The sequence below is a fragment of the Eucalyptus grandis genome, chromosome 10 (genome assembly GCF_016545825.1).
Source record: "Eucalyptus grandis isolate ANBG69807.140 chromosome 10, ASM1654582v1, whole genome shotgun sequence".
Taxonomy (NCBI): domain Eukaryota; kingdom Viridiplantae; phylum Streptophyta; class Magnoliopsida; order Myrtales; family Myrtaceae; genus Eucalyptus; species Eucalyptus grandis.
In genome coordinates, this window is record NC_052621.1 from 10,794,446 (window position 1) to 10,814,516 (window position 20,071).

General features: G+C 37.7%; 2 protein-coding genes across 2 annotated transcripts; both read right to left on the minus strand.

Annotated features, from left to right (window-relative positions):
* Window positions 1-629: 629 nt before the first annotated feature.
* Window positions 630-3,241, minus strand: LOC104421697 (protein NRT1/ PTR FAMILY 2.6). The gene is made up of 4 exons (XM_039302802.1): window positions 3,224-3,241; window positions 2,871-3,164; window positions 2,640-2,785; window positions 630-1,497 (listed from the first exon to the last, which is right to left on the minus strand). Exons 1-4 carry the CDS (start codon window positions 3,239-3,241, stop codon window positions 630-632), a joined length of 1,326 nt encoding a protein of 441 aa, XP_039158736.1.
* A 224-nt stretch (window positions 3,242-3,465) lies between these two features.
* LOC120288969 (putative protein NRT1/ PTR FAMILY 2.2) lies at window positions 3,466-4,107 on the minus strand. Its single transcript, XM_039303322.1, has 2 exons — window positions 3,886-4,107; window positions 3,466-3,780 (listed from the first exon to the last, which is right to left on the minus strand). The coding sequence occupies exons 1-2, from the start codon at window positions 4,004-4,006 to the stop codon at window positions 3,557-3,559; spliced, it is 345 nt and encodes a 114-aa protein (XP_039159256.1). The 5' UTR covers window positions 4,007-4,107; the 3' UTR covers window positions 3,466-3,556.
* Window positions 4,108-20,071: the final 15,964 nt, after the last annotated feature.

Below are 20,071 nucleotides of genomic sequence, written 5' to 3' on the forward strand. Positions count from 1 at the left end.
TATGTTGTAGAAATAGGATTATATATTCTTTTTAATTTCCTAATAATTGAAAGCGAGAAACTGATTTTTGAATTGCTTAAATAACCTAAATTATACTTTTGATTACAATAATCTGTTGACAAATAAAATATATCTTTAGTTTCTTGCATTTTCTAAGTTTTAAATTAAGTAAGAGCTTTTCAATATTTGAGGGGACACAATACTCTTCTTTACTTCTTTTTTTTACATTTAATCTAATAAAATATGGAAATTTGGGAAACACATGTAAATTATATCTTTGAGAATAAATTTAAAAAAAAATTGTCTCTTTATTCATATCTCAAAATTTAATCCAATTATATATATTTATATGTATGTATATTAGAGATAATACATCAACGAGCGAATTCTTGTTAGTCCGATGTGAATCACGTGACAAAATTCATATCGAGCATCTTGCCATAAGCAAAACCAAGTGCACGTGGCGAGCGAATGTGATATCGTATTCTCTCACGGCTCCGGCATTAACTATAAATCTTTTTATGGAAGAAACCCTCAATTTAGGGAGGGGCATTCACATTAACACCATTTTTCTGTCGACGTAGACATGAAAGATACAGGGCTAATCCAAGCATGCATGGACAACGCATTCAAGGCCTCATTTTGTTTTCGCCAACATCATCAGTCATCGGAAGGCTCGAACTAGAACTTCCATCTTTTCCCTTGTACAACTTTGCGCATACGAGGTAATACCCGAAATTCGCCATCCCAAGCCCGCCAAGCAACCAATACATACAATCCAACCTCCCGTCGTTCAAATTCTCCGGCAACCACCCAGTGCTCCTCCGAACCAGATCAACCACAACAGTGCTCAGATAATATGCAGTCCCGATGGTCGCTGCAACCATCGCCGTCGCGCTGTTGCTCAAGTTCGCTGGGAATTCTTGGAAGTACAACGACACTTGTCCCGGAAAATGGAATGCTTCGCCGATTCCGACCAGAATCAGCTGAGGGAATAGCCACAGTGCAGACATTGGGACAGTGGGATCGTTGACATTTTGGAGATGGTGGAGATGGGCTGTCCGGAGCCTGCGTGACTCGATTAGTGCCGATACAATCAAGCCGAGCACATTCAGGATATGACCCACACCAATCCTGTGGAATACTGTTGGGGGCGAACCGGTCAGTTTCTTCCACAGTGGGAGTCGGGAGCGCAGGCGATCTATCAAAGCCAGGGAGACCAAGGCGGAGATCATGATTGTGACGAGGACCGAAGCGGCGGGAATCATGAAATGGGGTCCTAAGTGGCGGTCCATGGTTAGGGCTTGGAGGATTGTCATACTGTTCTGGACAGCGATTGGGGTGCTCAAGAAGATGGAGCTTGACCACAGTGGTAACATTTTAACCACACATTTTAGGTCCTCCACTTGTTGCACTGTGCATAGCCTCCAAGGTTTAGCGATGGAGTTGTCGGACTCGGTGTCTCCATCAATTTTCACAGCCGCACGATTCAAGAACCTGTGAAAGGGAAAAGGAATCGATTCCAGATCACTCTTATTGTGAATTATCTGTAACATCATGTCTCTTGACACTTTTGATTTCGCCTATACGTTTGTATCGTAGCTGCCTAGCCGGATGCCCTCATTCGAAAGGACAAGTGCACGTTTATTGGGCTAATCGTATACATCCACCTTTCTTGTTGGGCTTTATTTAATGACCAAGAAGTCCAAGTTCTACCTTGGCTGGCTCGAGTCCAAGTCTTGGTGGGTTAGTTCTGATTTCAGACTGTTTGCACAGACGATGAACCAAACCGCTAGGTGCCTATTTGAACACACATCCTTGCTCCTTAACTATTAAAAAGGCATTTGGTAATTATTTTATTTTCGAATTTCTTTTTTACTTAGAATTGATTTTTTTATTATGTTCTCTGGATGAGTTTCTAAGCATTTCAAAATGTTTAATAACGTCCAAAATTTCTATTCTCAAAATAAAAATACGTAGATAAGATCTTAAATTCTTTTGTGATTTAGATTTTTTTAATTTTTAATAATTTTAATAATTTTTTTCTTTCTCCTTTTTATTTTTTATTTTTTCCTTTTCTTCTTCTCCTTCATCATTTAGCCGATTGTCGATCTCGGCTAGGCCGGCAACCTTGTTGGAGCATTGCCAGCCCTTAACGAGGCCAAGTCTCTCACAATGGTTGGGCAAATTCAAGCTCGCTCAGCCATCGGTGAAGTCAAGCCTCGCCAGGGGCCGATGAGACCACTAGCCCTTGTCTGGCCGGTTACTGCCCATTGCCGAGGCCGACAGCTAGCTAAAGGAAGAAGAAGAACAGAAGGAAAAAGAAGAAAAGAAAAGAGAAAACAAAAATGAACTTGATTCTAGAGTTATTCTTGGAAATAAAGAAATATTTTTTTTATTCCTTAATTCTATTCAAAATCTATTCTTGGTAACAAAAAAAATTACTTAACCGATTTCCATTCTTTTGCTGTTTCAAAGAACAAAAAAAAAAAAATCAAATTAGACACTGTTTGGCCGATTATCAAATAGGGCCTAAATAGACCCAAAGAAATTATCTCTAGACATCGTGATTATTGGTCCTATCTATGTGGGAAGATAAAATATTCATCAATCATTGCCATGTATATTGTTGTAGATACCTGAAATTCTTTCCAGCTGATACGTCCACCTCCTTATCCTGTCCATGTGGGCCGTAATAGAACTCGTCACTCGTCAGTGGGAGCTGAAGCTTCCGTTTCCGAATACTAGCAACGAGGACACGAGCCAAGCTCAGTATTGGACTCCCCTGAGGTGTCTCGTGGCGCGATGAACACCACGAGCCCAATGAGGTTCGCACCGACACATAACCAAAATCCCAAGGACCAACTCACACTGTCCTCGATGTACACGATCAGCGTACCGCTTAGGACCAAACCGGCGTATTGTGCAAAGAAGATCCAGTTGAAGAAAGTTGATTGATCCTTTTGGCTTTCGAACTGGTTCGCCCCGAATGTTGCTATGGTGAACCTCACTCCGGACACTCCGAGTGTTGCTAGAGCTATCCCTGCGTAGAGCACAGCGAATTGAAGGTTCGATGGGGCTTTGCATGAACTTGATTTGTTGTTTCCGCACAGCTTAGGTCGCAACGAATTAAGCGTTGCCGTTAAGGATACAAGAACTACACCCTGCAAGCGGCAAGTTGGTCAGAAAAGAAATGCTATCGATCAGTCAGTTGTGAGAAAACCCGTTTTAAGAAACTCATTAGAGACAAGATTCTCAGTAAGACATATCTGCAAGAGAGGCCAAGAGGATGTGTGCTCTTCAGTAATCTCAATGTTTCCAACATTAAAAAGAATAAAGATTCCTTTGGGAAAGAGGTTGTCATAAAATGTTACCGAGAATTTCTTTATATTCTTTTCTGTTTTAATATTCTTGGTAGTTCATTATGAAAATGACGTGATAACGTGCGAATTCTTGAGCATTATATTACTTGCAATTAGCTGATTATTATCAAAGACAGTATAATTCGGCAATCAAAAGAGGCTGTGAACAGCAAGATTGTGAGGTTGAGATGTTATCAAACCATTGAGGCTATGAAGGAAGAAATGGAAGCGACTAAGAAGCATCCGAGGAAGGAGTCAGCTATGATAGCACCGAGGATCGGGAGGAGACAGAAGCAGCCATTGACCACGTTGAAAGTCTGTGCCGCATCGATTCGGTTCACGTGGAACTCTTGGATCAAATACACAATCAAGTTTGCCATCCATCCAGTTCCCGCCAACATCAACAAGGCCATCGCGCCTGTTCATCACGGCAAACATGATTAGGACATTCACCCGAATGAAACTCGTTTTACTCAGAGAGAGAGAGAGAGAGAGAGAGAGAGAGAGAGAGAGAGAGAGAGACCTATGATGAATGGGAATGTATTCCAACCAGCTCGTTTACTCCCAGTATCGCAGAGTTTTAGCTCGGCCTCTCCGATGTTGCCTGTGATGCATTTTGCTTTGCTGGAGGCTGAGCTTTCCATCCCTAACTCTTTGAGTCTACTTGTTGGGTAATTGAAGAGCCTGAGTATTTACTTATAGTGGAGATGCCCATATTGGTGTCAACAGCTGTTTTTATTATCTCACACATGAAGATCCCTTCTCTTTAATTCAACTGGAGAAAGTCCTGAAAATGAAAGGCATTACTACATTACTGCAACTGCTATATACTATTACACCAATAACGACAGCGACAATCAATCAATCATTTTTTATCCGACCAAGAAGGCATGACTCTATGAATCCCTGTCAAAACAACAAGTGGCCTCACTAGATACCGAAAGATCCGAGCTGATGACTCGAACCGCCGTAACCAACATCTAGAAGTATGGGAAAAGGACACAGTGAGCCTCTTGGGATGGTCCAAGATAGGTGTGAACTCTCATTACTGTATACGTGCTTGTCTCAGTAAGCAACTTCTGGAATCTTTTTGGTACAACTTTAACTGTGTTATGGTTATGCCATTTTGTATTGAAGCACATTACATTTTTGGGATTGTTGTGTGGCTATTATTAGGTACACGTGTAAATTGAAATCCTAAAACTTGTTCGGAAAATGAGATCAAATTTTAAATTTGTTCAATCAATTTTTTTTAAATTATCAAAATGGTGCAATTGACTTTTGTCATTAGCTTCATCTAAAGTCATCAACACCGATGACCCCTGTCGGCAAAGCATGCTACTTCCTGCTTAACCCTTAAGGGAGTGTTCCCAAGGGGCTTTGAGGGCCCAAAGTCTTTTGGGGGAAATTTTGGGTGTTTGGCAAAAATTTTGAAAATCCCTTTGCCCAAATATGAGCATTCCGAAGGCTGAATGCTGAAAGCAGGGGAGGGGCGGCATTGAGCATTCAACATTTCCCAAATGCAAAAATCGCTGTTCATTTATCTTCCACCTTTGTCTTCCTTCTTCACGGTGTCTTCTTCTTCCCCGCCCATCGGGCTTCTCCGGCAGCCGCAACTGCCACCTAAGGGTCGCGCTTCCCCGTTGACCACCGCCTGGGGGTGGTGCGACCCATGACCCAGGCAGCATCGCTTAGGTCACGCAGACCTCAGGCGGCGTCGTCTGGTGCGCACGCGAACTCTTTGCACTTTCTAACCTTAAAAAATAAAATAAAAGCAAAAGCCCATTTGTAATGTAAAATTGCCAAACGGTATTTATGCTAAAGTTGCATTTCAATGCCATCTGAGACTACAAATTATCAAATTGTGTAACATTTCGGAAAATCTCTTTATCTCAAGGATATTTGCATTTTTCTAAGGGCATTTTCCCAGAACCGAACCAAACGGGCCCTAAAAGTCCCCTCAAGCTTTTTTTTGGTTGCTTTTCAGCTTTATCCTTGAACTTTTTAATCTAATTTTATTAAAGTTAGAAGCAAAAATAGCATTTTCTTTGCCATTGTCGTACTCTTCATTATCATCATGGCCTCGTAGTAAAGATGAGCACTTTCCGTCGCTTGAACTAGACAAACTAATGAAAGCACTTAATTGCACAAATAGGACAAGTTTAGTACCTAATTACACAATTGAAAATTGTAGCATATAATTGCATTTTCGTAAAAAAATTAGGGTTTCGGTATACTTATCTCTTTTACCGTTACCATTTTAATTATGTTATTTTTGTTATTACTGCTATTACAAAGATAACAAAGTAATGTTATTAATTATTATTAATTTGAATTTCTAGAAAAGTTGCTCTTACTTTCCTTGTAGGGAAAAATATTAATGAAAACTTCAAATAACTAACAATAATAATAAAACCATGATTATCATCAGTATCACTATTATCGTTAATTTTTTATGCTTTACTTTTTGTAAATAAACATGTATATATATATATATATATATATATATTTTTTTTTTTTTTTTTTTTTGGGTGTTACTGTCCTCATAAAATAATCTATAAAAATTTCAAAAACTACAGCATGTAAAAGCTACTAGAGGCAGCTTTTCTGCAATGTGCTTTGAAAGTACTTCAGCTTCAAGGATGCTCTTGCCGTAAGATTTTGACTGAAACGCCTCGAATGGTCAAAGCACCCCATTCCAGAGTCGTGGAAACTCTGGCAAAGTCGTACTAAACGCACAATTACCATGCGGTCATTATTATTAACCAAATGCTGGACTTGAGCATTAGAGAGTGCGCCCCAACGACCATTCCAAGGGGCTCACCGGGTAATAGTTATTAAGCATATATCTTTAAGACAATAGGCTTATGGGCAAAAAAGTATGCGTCATGATTTACCAATGTTATAATCGCTATTGTAATGATGATTTCCTTTTAACAAATGAACGATGCAATGGAGTGAAAATACGAAGTGAAGTTGAAATCTCAAAATACCCTTATAATGATTTCCCTGGTTAATGACTTGTTCAGCTTTTGGTGCAATCTAGGTGGCAGCAATTGTGATTGTGGCTGATATATCCAGTCTTTTTTAATAGTGATTGTACAATGTATTGTTGGTGGGGAGAATTACCAAAAAAGTCCTAAACCTATTGCAATTGTGCCAATTCAGTCCTAAACTTTTTTTTTGTCCAATTTAGTCCTAAACCTTTTATAATTGTGCCAATTCAGTCTATCCGGCCAAAATTGGCCGGCCGGCGCTGACGTGGACGCCGGCGGGGACAGGCTGGCCGGCGAGGTAATTTTTAAATATTTTTAAATATTTTTAAATATATTTTTTTGGCCTTGTTGAATCTTCTCCTTCCTCGGCCGGACGCCGGCCGAGGTGAGTGGGCCGGCGAGGCTTGCCCCGCCGGCCACCGGCGGAGGCGAGCCTTGCCCGGCGACGGCGGCGGCCGTCGCTAGATCTGGCGAGGCTCGACCTCGCCATGGCTGGGCGAGACCGAGCCTCACCGGATCTAGCGACGGCGGCCTCGCCATCGCTAGGCGAGGCCAAGCCTCGCCAGATCCAGCGAGCTCGGCCCTCGCCGGACACTGGCAAGGGCGAGGCCCCACCGCGCTACGTGGTGTAGTCGAGGAACCCGCGGAGGAGCTCGATCTCGTCCTCGTCGGTCCAGAGGCGCTGGAACAGGGTTTTGGCGAGGTCACGGCCGGGGAGGGCCACTTGAGCTCGGAGGGGGAGATCATGCTAACGATCGGGGGATGGGGGAGGCGGCGGAGGCAGCGATGGTGACGGCAGCCTCGCCGGCCCCGGGCGAGGTCGACCCTCTCCCTCGCCGGTGGCCGGCGAGGTAACCGTCGCCGGATCGGCAACGGCCACCATCGCCATCAAGGCTCGGGCGAGGCTCGCCTCCGCCGGTGGCCGGCGAGGCTGACCTCGCTGGCCCTCACCTCGGCGACGTCCGGCCGAGAGGAAGGAGAAGAAGCCAAAAATAAAAAATAAAAAAATATTTAAAAAAATTTAAAAATTCGAAAATTTTTTTTTAAAAAAATTTAAAAAATTTAAAAAAATTAAAAAATTACCTCGCCGGCCAGCTGTCCCCCGTCGGCGTCCACGTCAGCGCTGGCTGGCCAATTTTGGCCGGATGGACTGAATTGGCACAATTATAAAAGGTTTAGGACTAAATTGGACAAAAAAAAAAGTTTAGGACTGAATTGGCACAATTGCAATAGGTTTAGGACTTTTTTGGTAATTCTCCCATTGTTGGTGTAGTGTCGTGGTTGAATTATATTCCACTGAGACGCAGAGTCGTGGTTTAATGATATTCTACTGAGGATTATCTCAAGGAGCTAATCATTATTAAGGACGGCAACTTGTCCAATGAATTCCAAACTTAATGTAAAAATTCCAATTCATACTTAAATTTTTCAATTTTTCCAATTTAGTTATAAACATTTATGAGAAATTCTACTATAGCCCTTTTAATCAATTTTTACTTAAAATTGTTGACATGATGGTATGTTACATAGGACGGCTAGCGATGATTTTTTCACAACGTCAATGATTTTCAGTAAAAATTAATTGGAATGACTATATACTCACTTTAGTGCCAAAAGTTTTCGCTGACTCACTTAAGTGCTAAATCGGAGAAAAAATGATTACTTAAGTGCATTCGGCAAGAAATTTAGGCCAAATTGATTACGTGACATTTATAATTAAAATTTCAATATAACAACATATTTTATAAATAAAAAATTCTAGTCCACGTGGACGTCCAAATTGGCATTGAAGTAATCATTTTTTTAATAACAACTGTCACTTAAGTAATCACTTTTAATAATAATTGACACTCAAATGATTTATATTTAAAATTTTTGACACTTAAATAATCACTCGTCAATTTGTCTACATGATATCATTTGAGGGTTATATGTTGATTAGGCATGTCGATGAGCTACGTAGACTAAAAAATTAATAAAATATGGTTACATTGGATTTTGACGACCCAAATTGGAATTGACACTTAAGTGATCATTTAAAAAAAAAAAGCTACTTTAGTAATCTCGAAAAAAAAATTGTGACATTCACAACTTTTGGTATTTTTAGTGTCATTCTCTCTTATTTTCTCTATCCAAAGCCACCATTGAACCCATTTCAAGAAAACCAAAAGTCAATGTTTTGGTGAAGGATTTTTTACTATTTGGGTCAACGACAATTTTTGGTGAATCAAACGGAACAAGCGGTCAACCACAATAAATGAATAGAAGAATGAAAGAATTGAACAGTAAATTTATGTGGTTCGATCGGTATAACTAACTCGGGAGAACAGTATGAAATTCCACTATAAAAATGGTTTAGTAGAAAGTACAATCACATTCGAGTCACTCAAATACTATATGTATTTTTTAGCCTCTAATTATACCATGTAATTTCATGGTGCTTTAGTTTGTCAGAATTTACACCCAAGAGTTTCACAATTTTTAGTCTCACGCGATTTCAAGCAAAATTATTACTATCAAGAAAATATTCACTAATCTTATCACAAGATTACTTGATTTCAAACACTAATTATTCAGAATGTAACCCACAAGATAGTCGCACCATGGATGCGGCACCAACAACTTCTGCTCGCAAGATATCACAAGTAAAAGAGTCCCACTCCAATAGAGAAACAATGCGAGACAAAAGAAGAAAGCATAATTATATAAACCCGTGCAGAAAACCTCTGATCAATCGGGCCGACTTCAATATGAAAATGATCATTTTTCTTGTCTTCCCACCTACTCGCACCTGTTACAGAGTCCTCGCACCTGTTACAGAGTCCCAGTTAGGCCTGGACTTCCATTTTCAGTCTCTTTCCAGTCAAGTCCCATACTTTGCCACACATCATGGGCTTTGCATCTTCTCCGACCAAATAAAAGAAGGGCCTTGCACATTCATGTAGCCGAGCTTATGCACGCTTGATTTGGGTCCGGACTAAACGGGCTTAAACTCAAAATATGTTCTATTAGATCTTCATCTTGGCTCTATTTATTAGCCAACACTATTACCATTTGGAATCTAAACTCGGCTACTACTCTCTCATATCTCCTCAAGGGCTCCTCAATTGCCACAAATCCAAATCCAAGCCACTTTTGATTTTCACTGTGACCATGGATTTTATTAGAACGCTGACTCAACCTGCATCTTAAGCTGCTTCACATCTTAGACACAATCTCCTCTGTCTTAGATAAAGCAAAACCAATGTTGCCTACATAATCATTAGGAAATCGAACACCCACTTTATCAAACTCAATAGCTACAACAACCAATGGCTTTACGGGCTCCACTTGGCTACAAGCATCACAATTGCGTCGATTATCGCACTAGTACTCACCATCCAAGGAGTTTCTATTTGTAATTCTATTTTGAGCTACATATCATCCAGATCCATGTAAACATTGTCACAACCACTCTTATTGGAGAATAAATATTGCCCATCTCTCGGAGTAAGTACATAAACATGACTTACAGGTTTTGGCCTTTGGTCAATTGAGGACTTAAGATGTTATTTTGCTCAATTGAGGATTTCAAGTTTTAAAAAAGCCACAATCAGGCCTTGAGCTTTGTCATACCTGGAATTTAGGTATAGGAAGTGAGACTTGGTAGATAACTCAATATTCCACGTGGAAGTCATGTCAAATTTTCAATATTTGAATTCCACCAATGGCAAGATTGACATCAATTCGGACATAAATAAAAGCTTAAGATTGTGTTTGGTCAACTAGACTTTTTTATCATATAGGATAAAAGCCCCACTTGGTTCAACATTCTCAAGGGACTTTGAGCCCCCCAAAACCCCTTGAGAAAAATAATAGGTGTTTGGTTCAGCATTCTGAAGTCTCATTAGCCAAATGTTTGCCTTTGAAATGTTGAAAGCCCAAAGTAGGTGAGGACCTGCTTTGGGCATTTAGTAATTTCGGGATGCTACTCCTCTCAATTAATGAATTTTGGCTAGTTGCCTATTTTACCCTCAAAACATTATGAAAAGTTCAATTTTACCCATTTACAAAACAAAACCCTAACTCTCTCTCTCTTTGGAACGCTTTCCTTTCTTTTGCTCTCAGCTCCATCACGCAACGGCCAATCTCTCTTCTTCGTCTCTCTCTCTCTCTCTCTGCGATTCGCTCAACAACTTTCGTCTTGGGTGAGAAGGGTTCGTCTTTGGTGGTATTCTCTCCTCTCAACTCAATCAAGCAAAAAGTATGTAGCAACAACTAATGTGTTATTTTTCTCAAATCCTTGCCTTTTGCTCTTGCGTAGGTCGAACATCCCTGCAACTCCTGCAAGGCAAGAATTTCGTTTGACGAAGACCTAATAAAGACCGAAGTTTGTTGCGACGAGTGAGCGAATCCGAGTTCTGGATCTTCTACCCTCTTGACTTGCGACAAGCGAGCAAATTTGAGTTCTGGATCTTCTACCCTCTTGACCTTTTCTCGCCCCTCATTAGATCCATTCTTTGCGTGGTTCTTTGAGGTATCCTTTCTTGGGTTTCTCTATTTTTGGGTTGCATTTGTATCCATGAATGCTTTCTCTCTTGTACGCGTTGAGGTTGTGATTTTGCCTTGGGGATGTTGAATTTTTTATTCCTGATGATTGATTTTTGAGGTTAGAAAGTGCAAAGAGTGAACTTTGTCGAAATGCCATAGTGGGTGTGATGGTTTGTGTTGTAGGTGTTAAGTAATTGCAATGGACAAAGTTCGGTTTAGTCCTTTTTCTTTTGTGGGGCTTTGCATAAGTCATTGCTGGTTGATGAATTTCTCTCTATCTCTAGCCGATAGTGGAGTAGTTGTGCATAAACTTGTTAATCTTTGAGGGGGTTTTCATTGAATTATTGTGAATAGGTTAGGTTGCATGTATGTTTATGCCCCTTTTGAGATGAGGCAGTTCTATTAAGAAGCTGCAATAGAAGTCAAACATTTAGTAATTATTGTGAATAGGTCAGGGTTTGTCTTCCTATTTTTGTGTGCTATTCTCAAATTGTCGAATGTGAATTGACAGAATACACTCGTTTGTTTATATTCTTCATTCAGATTGGTTCGTGGTTGATCTTGTTTGTTTGTGTCTCTTAAATTTGTTCATGTCACTTTACTAGTATATGAGTTCATTAAATTAAAATGCATTTTGGAGCTCAAAAGATGTAGAAACCTTTTGTAAGTTGTGCATCGAATAAATTGAAAAAAGGCAATCATTCTGCAAATAACAAAAGAGATGGATGGACAGTCATAATTAGTAAGTTTGAGGAGCTAACATGCAAAAATCATCATAAACAACAAATGAAGAGTAAGTGAGACAACCTCAAGGAAGAATGGAAAAGATGGAGGTCATTGCTTTACAATGAAATTGGATTATGATGGGATTCAAGGAAGAAAACCATCGATGCAAGTGACGAATGGTGGGAGAGTAAAATTTAGGTTTTCCTTACTTCTTTTTTAACTTTCGTGTTAAGCTAACCTTTAATGATACAACTTATGCAAATGTTTCATTATAATAGACTAATCCAAAGTTTAAGGTTTTTAGGATGAAAGACATACATCCTAATCGTGAAGTAAAGTTAGATATGATATTCAGAGATACAATTGCTACTGGAGGAATCACATGGAATCCTGTACAAGGTTTATGTATTGATAATGATGTGGATGCCACACTATCGATGATCGTGTAGAGTCTACTGATGAAAACTTGGAGGATCATGTGGATGAAACCGTTATTGAACTAATTGGAACTCAAACTCGTAAAAGAGCCGCGCAGACTTCAAAGATGCAAGCTCGAGCAAAGAAAGATAAGAAATTAAGCACAAGAGAGGAGCTTGGAACACAAATTAACAAGCTGCTTACATTTGTTGAGAGTATGAGTACTACCAGTGCTGCATCTAAAGCAACCAATTTAATCGGTCCTTATGAGGACCTCATAGAGATATTGGATTCCATACTTAAGATTGTGGAAGACAAAGCTTGTACTTTTTTGCAATTTCTCATTTAAAGGAAAAGTTAGACAATCGACAAGTTTTCATGAGCTTAAAGGATGATACAAAGAAAGTAAAATATCTCAAATATGAGTTGAGAAGAAAATTAAGTCTTCATAGATAAGATGTTAGCATCTTATTGTTTTCATGTTTGAAACTTAGTCATTCTACTTTGTTTCTATCTATGGATCTTTATTTGCAGTCCTTGTGAACCTAATCTCAATTAATGTTTAATGTTAAAATTGTTTTCATTTGGTGTTCTCTTAATGTGATGGTTTGCATATATGCGATGGTTAATACATTGTTTATCTTTATATTTTTATTACTTGAAGCAATTATGGATGATTCACATACAAGGGAAAATCATGAGCAAGAGGAAAATGAATTATGGCATCTTATCTCAGTCGCTCAAGCTGCAATTCTTTATCAAACGACCAATCAGAACCTCAATATATACAGGTTATGTATAGTTAAAAGAGTTAATTGATGAAGATGATAATCTGATAAGGTACTATAATATGTTTAGAATGCATAAGATTGTATTTAACAATTTAACGCATAATTTAGTAACACGTTATAGCCTTCGAAAATTTAGGAATATTGATGTTAGAGAAATGGTTGATATGTTTCTTCATATTCTAGAACATGGTATAGGTAATAGGTTAGCATAAGAGCATTTTCAATGCTCTAGGGAAACCATAAGTAGACACTTTAGCTTAGTTTTAGATAAAGTATGTGATATGGGAAAAGATTTGATCTAATCAATTGATCGACAATATAGACTAGTTCCAGAGAAGATCAAGAAAAATCGACGATTTTATCCATGTTTTAAGGATTGCATTGGAGCTATTAATGGTACACATATTTCAGCGATTGTATCCACGTATGATCAAATTTGTTTTATTAATAAAAAAGGAATAACAACTCAAAATATCTTAGCTATATATAATTTTAATATGAAATTTGTCTATGTTTGGGTCGGTTGGAAGGGACAAACTCATGACATCCATATCTTTTATGAAGCTATTGGAAGATGTGACGCACATTTTTCCCATCCTTCTCCAGGTATGTTATTTAATGGTTTAGATACATCAATATATCTAATTGGCATATGTTAATTAAATTTAGAATATTTTTATATAGGTAAATATTACTCAATAGATGCTGGATAACCAAATCCAATTGGTTATTTGGGGCCATATAAAAAAGTTAGATATTATTTACCAGAATTTCGAGAATGTCCTTCACCTACGTGATATCGAGAAGTGTTCAACTGTGCCCATTCTTCACTACACTCAACAATTGAGTGAGCCTTTGGTGTATTAAAACAAAAGTGGGGGATTTTAACTTATATGCTAAGTTATCCATATGAAAAACAAATGCAAATTGTCGTAGCGGCAATGACTTTGCACAATTATATACGAAAAAATAACTTAACTGATACGGATTTTGAACAAGTAGAATTTAATCCTAATTATGGATATTCAGTTGATTATGATGATGCGAATGAAAGGGTGGGTGCTTCAAATGTGTATGCATCTCCAGACATGGCACGTTTATGTGATGAAATAGTCATGGGTTTACAAAGTCGTAGAGGTTTGTAATACTAAATATAATGTATTTCTTTTTTCTAGACATATACGACCATGTTTACTATCATAAAATGACTCTCTTTTTAGTCAAATTTATATGAGAGGAACTTGGTTTTATTTTTCTTAATGAGGACCTCCATTTTTATATGCGGTGCTTACTCAAAAGAATTAGCATCCACAATTGGTTGCTTCACCATCCATTGAATAAGTTCATATTTTTTTCTGTATCATTTTTTTCTTCAGACAATAAAAAGTCCAACTTTTTATCAATACACTAGAATGATCATTAATTAACGAAGATGATTAATACTACAATAATTTTAAAAAAAATATATTCAAAGTTGAAATCAAACCTAAAAGAGCCTTAGGCCAAAAGTTGAGCTTTGCATCTAATCTATAATCAAATTCTTTTAATATAACTTTAAATAAATTTACTAATATGTATCTTTTACATTACTCTCAATGTGAAAATGTAAAAATTTATAGTCATTGTTTCTTTTTTGCAATTTTAAAAATATTAAAACTAAAAACTTAATTTGATCATACTAAAGGGCTTTTCAAATATATGTTTACTAAACAGTTTTGCATTTCTGAACTAAAAGTCTTTGCATTTGGCTAAAGGCTTTTCCCAAATACTGAACCAAATGAGGCCAAAGTTGAATAGGCTATAAATTGAATTGTATAAGATGGGATTTTTAAGATCTTAGGTGATGTTTAGTAAATACAAGGATATCCAAGTTGGATTGAATGTTGACCTTTTAGATGGATTTAAAGTTGGCATAATGTCTCTCACTACCGGCGACCTGCCGGCATAATGATTTTAGCCCCCAATTATCCCACCTCATTCTTCTCTCCGCCCTTCACCTCCTTCTCCTCTCTGTCCATGATAGGTCAAGTGTCGACTGCTCATATCTTTGAACCCTCGTGAACATCCAAGCTACTCAAACATCACCCTTTTTAAAAATGTTCAACAACCATTGAACCCTCCTCCATCTTCGTCGTCGGCATGCAATCTTCAACAACCACTAGCCCGATTACCACCCCTATTGTTGAGGCTTAGTGGACGAATGTGCGACAGATGACGATACGGCTGCTTGTGCTATGAAAGCGCATGAGACAAAGGGAGATGACGACTATTGTTCTAGATCTTGGCATGGAGAGGGATGATGACAAATGGGGGCGATTACTGGAGCTCTAAATCGGGCCGTGGAACTCCTTCATTGTCAAGAAAGAGTCGAGCTCGTGAGCTTCGTTGGTGGCAATGAAAGGAAGCTTGGTTGGAGGTTATAGGCAGTGGTGCATGCAGCCAGGGTATGGGGCAGAGAAGAATGACGAGTGTGGATATATCATATCCACCTTTATTCTACATCCACATGAGATTATTTTATCTTGGTAATAAGTCTTTTATATTTGGATTTATTCTATCTTGGACAATAATGAGACATGAAAGATGATAAAATTTATTCTATCCTGACTTTTATCTTTGTTACCAAATATAGTTTAAGTTCATTTTAAGAACAATCAATACATAATTTTTTGTATGAGCTGAGGGTTAGTCAGCCTTATTGTTATTTCTTTCCCGCTTGTTGTTTTTCTGTTGCTGTTGCCCTTGTAGCTTTTCTTGTTTGCCTTTGTGAATTCTTACATTGGCTCCCCTACACCCTGTCTCGTTTTGAGGTTTGAGTGTAAGGTTTTGGTGCCAGTCTTTTGTAAATTGCCTTAGCTATATATATTTATTACCTTTTACAAAAAAAAAAAACAATCAATACATAATTTTTGCATAATTTAGATATAGAATACTATTTGTTTATGGCATCCATTACTGGTTTTCGTGTGACTAGGTTAGTAGGCAAGTGTTTGGATTTTTCCATCTCTCAAAAAGCAAGAAATGTTGCGCGTTCTGCATTGGTTTCTTCAGTCACGGATTCTGTTTCTAATTACTATATGCAATGCGCTTAACTTCCCTCCAAAGTCCTCAGTTGCCTTGATAAATTAGTAAGGACTTGTTATGGGGCTATGCTAAACAAAAATGAGAGATCAACCATGGTATTACCGGAGGTGGTTTAGCCCGAGAAGAGTGAAGGAGCGAAATATCGCTGTTTTGCCAAGCCGAATTGAAAGCTTTTCTTTCTTTGTGGTCTTTATCCTAGCCCCTCAAAGGTTGGAACCATACCAATGTACAAGAAAATGACACCGCTTTGTCTTGCGAATCCAACAATAAGAGCTGTCTTTCCTTTGGCATATTTTCAAGGAGCGAAGTTTTGAAACTTCTTTCCTAAGATGAATACCAGCAATGTTGCTAGGAGGTGTTATCCTGAAGAGAATTTTGGGTAAACAACTCAAAATTGGGTCAAATAAAGAGCAAGTGAATAAATGGCTCCAAATGAACCCCTCCTCCTCCTGGTAATCTCTAATTGAATAGGAATTGTTGTGGGTAATCTTGGAAGGGTTGTTGCTGGTGAACCTGTTAGAGATAACAATGGTCCTCCTCATTCTTGAGTTTCCGTGGTTGTTGGTTTGAGAATATTTGACTTTTGATAAAGATATGAGCAATAATTTATAGTTTTTTGATCATTTAATGTGTGATGACAATCACTATCCTTAAAGCATTATTTGCTCTAAGTATTGTTACTGTCAGGTTTAAAACAAATATATTTTCGAGAAATATACCAAAACCACAGAAAATTGAGTTTTACAATTACTTAATTTTCCTATTGGAATTTTACTTTAAATGTATTGTCAAATTTGTGTGAGAAAATAAAAGAAGATAGAATGTTGTGAAGAAGAGAGTCACGAAGAAAAAAAAGATGTTAAGAATAATGGGTGATTTGATTTTATTTACATACAACCGAACAACACATTTATTAGGAATAGGCCTTTTATCATAACTATCATAACTTTTTATGATCAACTAGTACTTTTTTTCATGTCAATAATCATTTCTTTTCATAACCAACGATCTCTCTGGGCATCAATCTTTTTGATATTGGTTGTCAGTCCTAGAAAACCCTTTGGTCCCAAAACTAAATGATGAAAAATGGATCAAATGACCAAATAGTTTAGAAAAATAGGACCGGCATCAACTATGCTCAGGTTGGCCCAGCCAGTTAAAGTGAAAAGGCTGTTACAGGCTGGGCACGGTCCAAGATTTTCTAACCCTCCATGGTCTCATTGTCAGTTTATCACATGCACATCTACTTGTATGTCCATAAACCTGATCATCATGTCTGAATGCATATAGGTTTAGAAAGGGTCATACAATGAAGTAGGTTACCCATTTCTTCCTCTTCTTTTTCATCTTTTTGGTAGCGGGCTACCACGTGTATGATGATGAGCGATGAAGTAATTATGGTTTTGGTTATTGCAAGTATGATAATGGGATCATTCTTTTGGTGGGTCTCATCGTTTTTGTTTTTGCAACTGCCTTCATTCTTCTAATGATGGAGACCACGAGTGCCTTCCTTCATGCCCCGCGTCTTCGTTAGGTAGAATTCCAAAATAAGTTCTACCATGGTGATGGTTACAATTTCAAACCTTTCTCCTTTGCATCATTAATCGATGATGACGAGTAATCACAAACCTATTATCCCAATTTTGAGACTTAGGATATGTGGAGAGGAAGGATATTAACTAACAAAACGAGAAGCGGATAATGCACTGAAAAATAACGATATCCCCGAGGTGCTTTTTGGGTCTGGAATAAGTGCATTGGAAGTCCTAAAATTTGTCATGAAAATGTAATTAAGTCCTAAAACTTTCAAAAATTACAATTAAGTCATAAAACTTGTCACAAAATACAATTAAATTATAAAACTTTCAAAAAATTGCAATTCAATCATAAAACTTGTCAAAGTGGTTCAATATAAATCATTTCATTGATTGCACTTTTTGAAAATTTTAGGATTCGGTTGCACTTTTGAGACAAGTTTTAGGACTTTATTGCACATTTTGAAAGTTTTAGGATTTGATTGAACTTTCGTGACAGGTTTTAGGACTTAATTGCACTTTTTGAAAGTTTTAAGACTCAATTACATTTTCATGATAAGTTTTAGGACTTCTAATGCACTTTCCTTTGGGTTTTATAACATAGTGCATGATACGTTGTACATTTGGGGAAGGCGGTTTCAGTTTTTTTTCAATAGGTCGATATATATAAGGGTCACTTGGAGGAAGTCTATTTCATTCATCTTTTGCTACAAGTTTTTCTTTGACTCACTTGTAAAGAGGAAACCATGGAGCTATTGTACCATACCAATTTTGGTGTTTGAATCCCCTTAGCTTCAGAATTGTAACTTTTACTCTAAAGCTAACTTGGAGCTTGAGAAAAATAAGTAATTTTTATTTCAATTGTTTGCAATACTAGTAATTACCAGCAGGATGGGAAGTGTCCATGCTTGTGAGAACTATTGACAGTCTACACAGAACAGAAATTCTGATGCGGAAGAGAATGGTTGATTGCCCTTTTAAATTTGAGTTGTTTTAGTAGTTTTCTCCCAATATCTTATCTCCCACGTTGTTAGGGAGCTGTTTTTTTTTTTTTTTTTCTTATTTATTAGAATTGTTCTATTTATTAGGATTAGAGTTTTACAGGTTGTAGCGCTATGAATAACGACTTGATTTTCTGAGCTCTTTGTTTTGTGTCATTTGATTTTCTTCAACCTTTATCCGATGCACCAATGTCTCTGTAACATTTTTGCACTTGTGCCCGCAAATAAATCTCGAGTGATGAAGTTTGAATGAAATCGAAGTCGTAAATGCTTGAATTGGATTATTTTTTTTAGTGCACGGGTACCTTCTATCTCTGGAGAATAGGGACTGAATCTATTGCAATTTTACAAAGCAGTAGCAGTGAGATGGCCGTTCATTTCGTTCACTAAACCATTATTGACAACATGGTCTCTAAAGTGCTTTTGAATATGTGGTAATTTCTTGGCAAAGGGCATGTGTTGCAAGTACTGATCAGAGCTTTTGGGCAATTTGAATATCAGATTGATTGCGCTTAAAGGTACATGAATCTCACCTTCTCTAATGGAAACTGATGCAGACTACTTGACACTGGGGCGTCTTGAACAGCCTTTTTTACTCCGCCTTTTTTAAGCATCCTAACAATCAACTAAATCCAAAACAGTCCATGCAATCAGATTCTTTTTCAATTCTCGAAGATATCCCACCCTAATCAATGTCTTCGATCATGCATTCTAATTCTATTTTCATCAATGTCCACAACACTAATACTTAGCATTGTTGGCCAACTACACTTTACCACTCTTTGGGTATCGATAAATAGTAAATTAGCACCTATTTAGTATAGCATGAAAATAGCTAAAATCCATAACCTATCGGTGAAATGATGACTTCTCAATCATAAACGAAACATGACCATCACCATTCGACACACTATTAATTATTGTAGCTATGTCATTGGTGACTCAACTCTAATTCTCTTTTCCTTATTGTTCTTTAACTTAAGACAATCCTTCAGAGACGTCCATCTTACCACAATTTCAACTAACAACACTACACACCCTAGACTAACTACGACTACTCTGTTTACCCTACTTTTGCTAACACAAATACTAGTTTCTCATCTACAGGCACATATTCTCCCGGTTCTATCCTACGGATGTTTTTCACTCATAATCAAATTTTGAACTTCATCAAATGTTAAGCTCCTTGATTCATATGTATTATTTAAAGCAAAAGATTAGGGCTCCAACTATTAGGTAATGATGGTAATAATATCAAAGCACATACCTTTGAATTCATTGATATACTCAACATCTTACATTTGTGCAACTTTTCATATTAAGTAAACCTTATTGATCGCAAAGGGCTTCTTTTACATGTTTGACAATGTTTTTATCAATCCTGGTGGTCATTTCTTTCATAATATTTAACATGACATTTTGAGCCAATCTTAGTCAGAAAACAGCCAACGCTTGTTTGTCCAGCCAATCCTAATCAACTTGCTTCATTGACTCTTGCTTCTCTCTAGATAGAGGTAAGTGCATATTCTTTTGATATAGATAATGTTCAATCTACGTTTTCCAAAAAACCAAAACCTTCCCAACAAATTCATTGATTTTCACTTTTCCCTTTTTCATCGCCTTTTATTT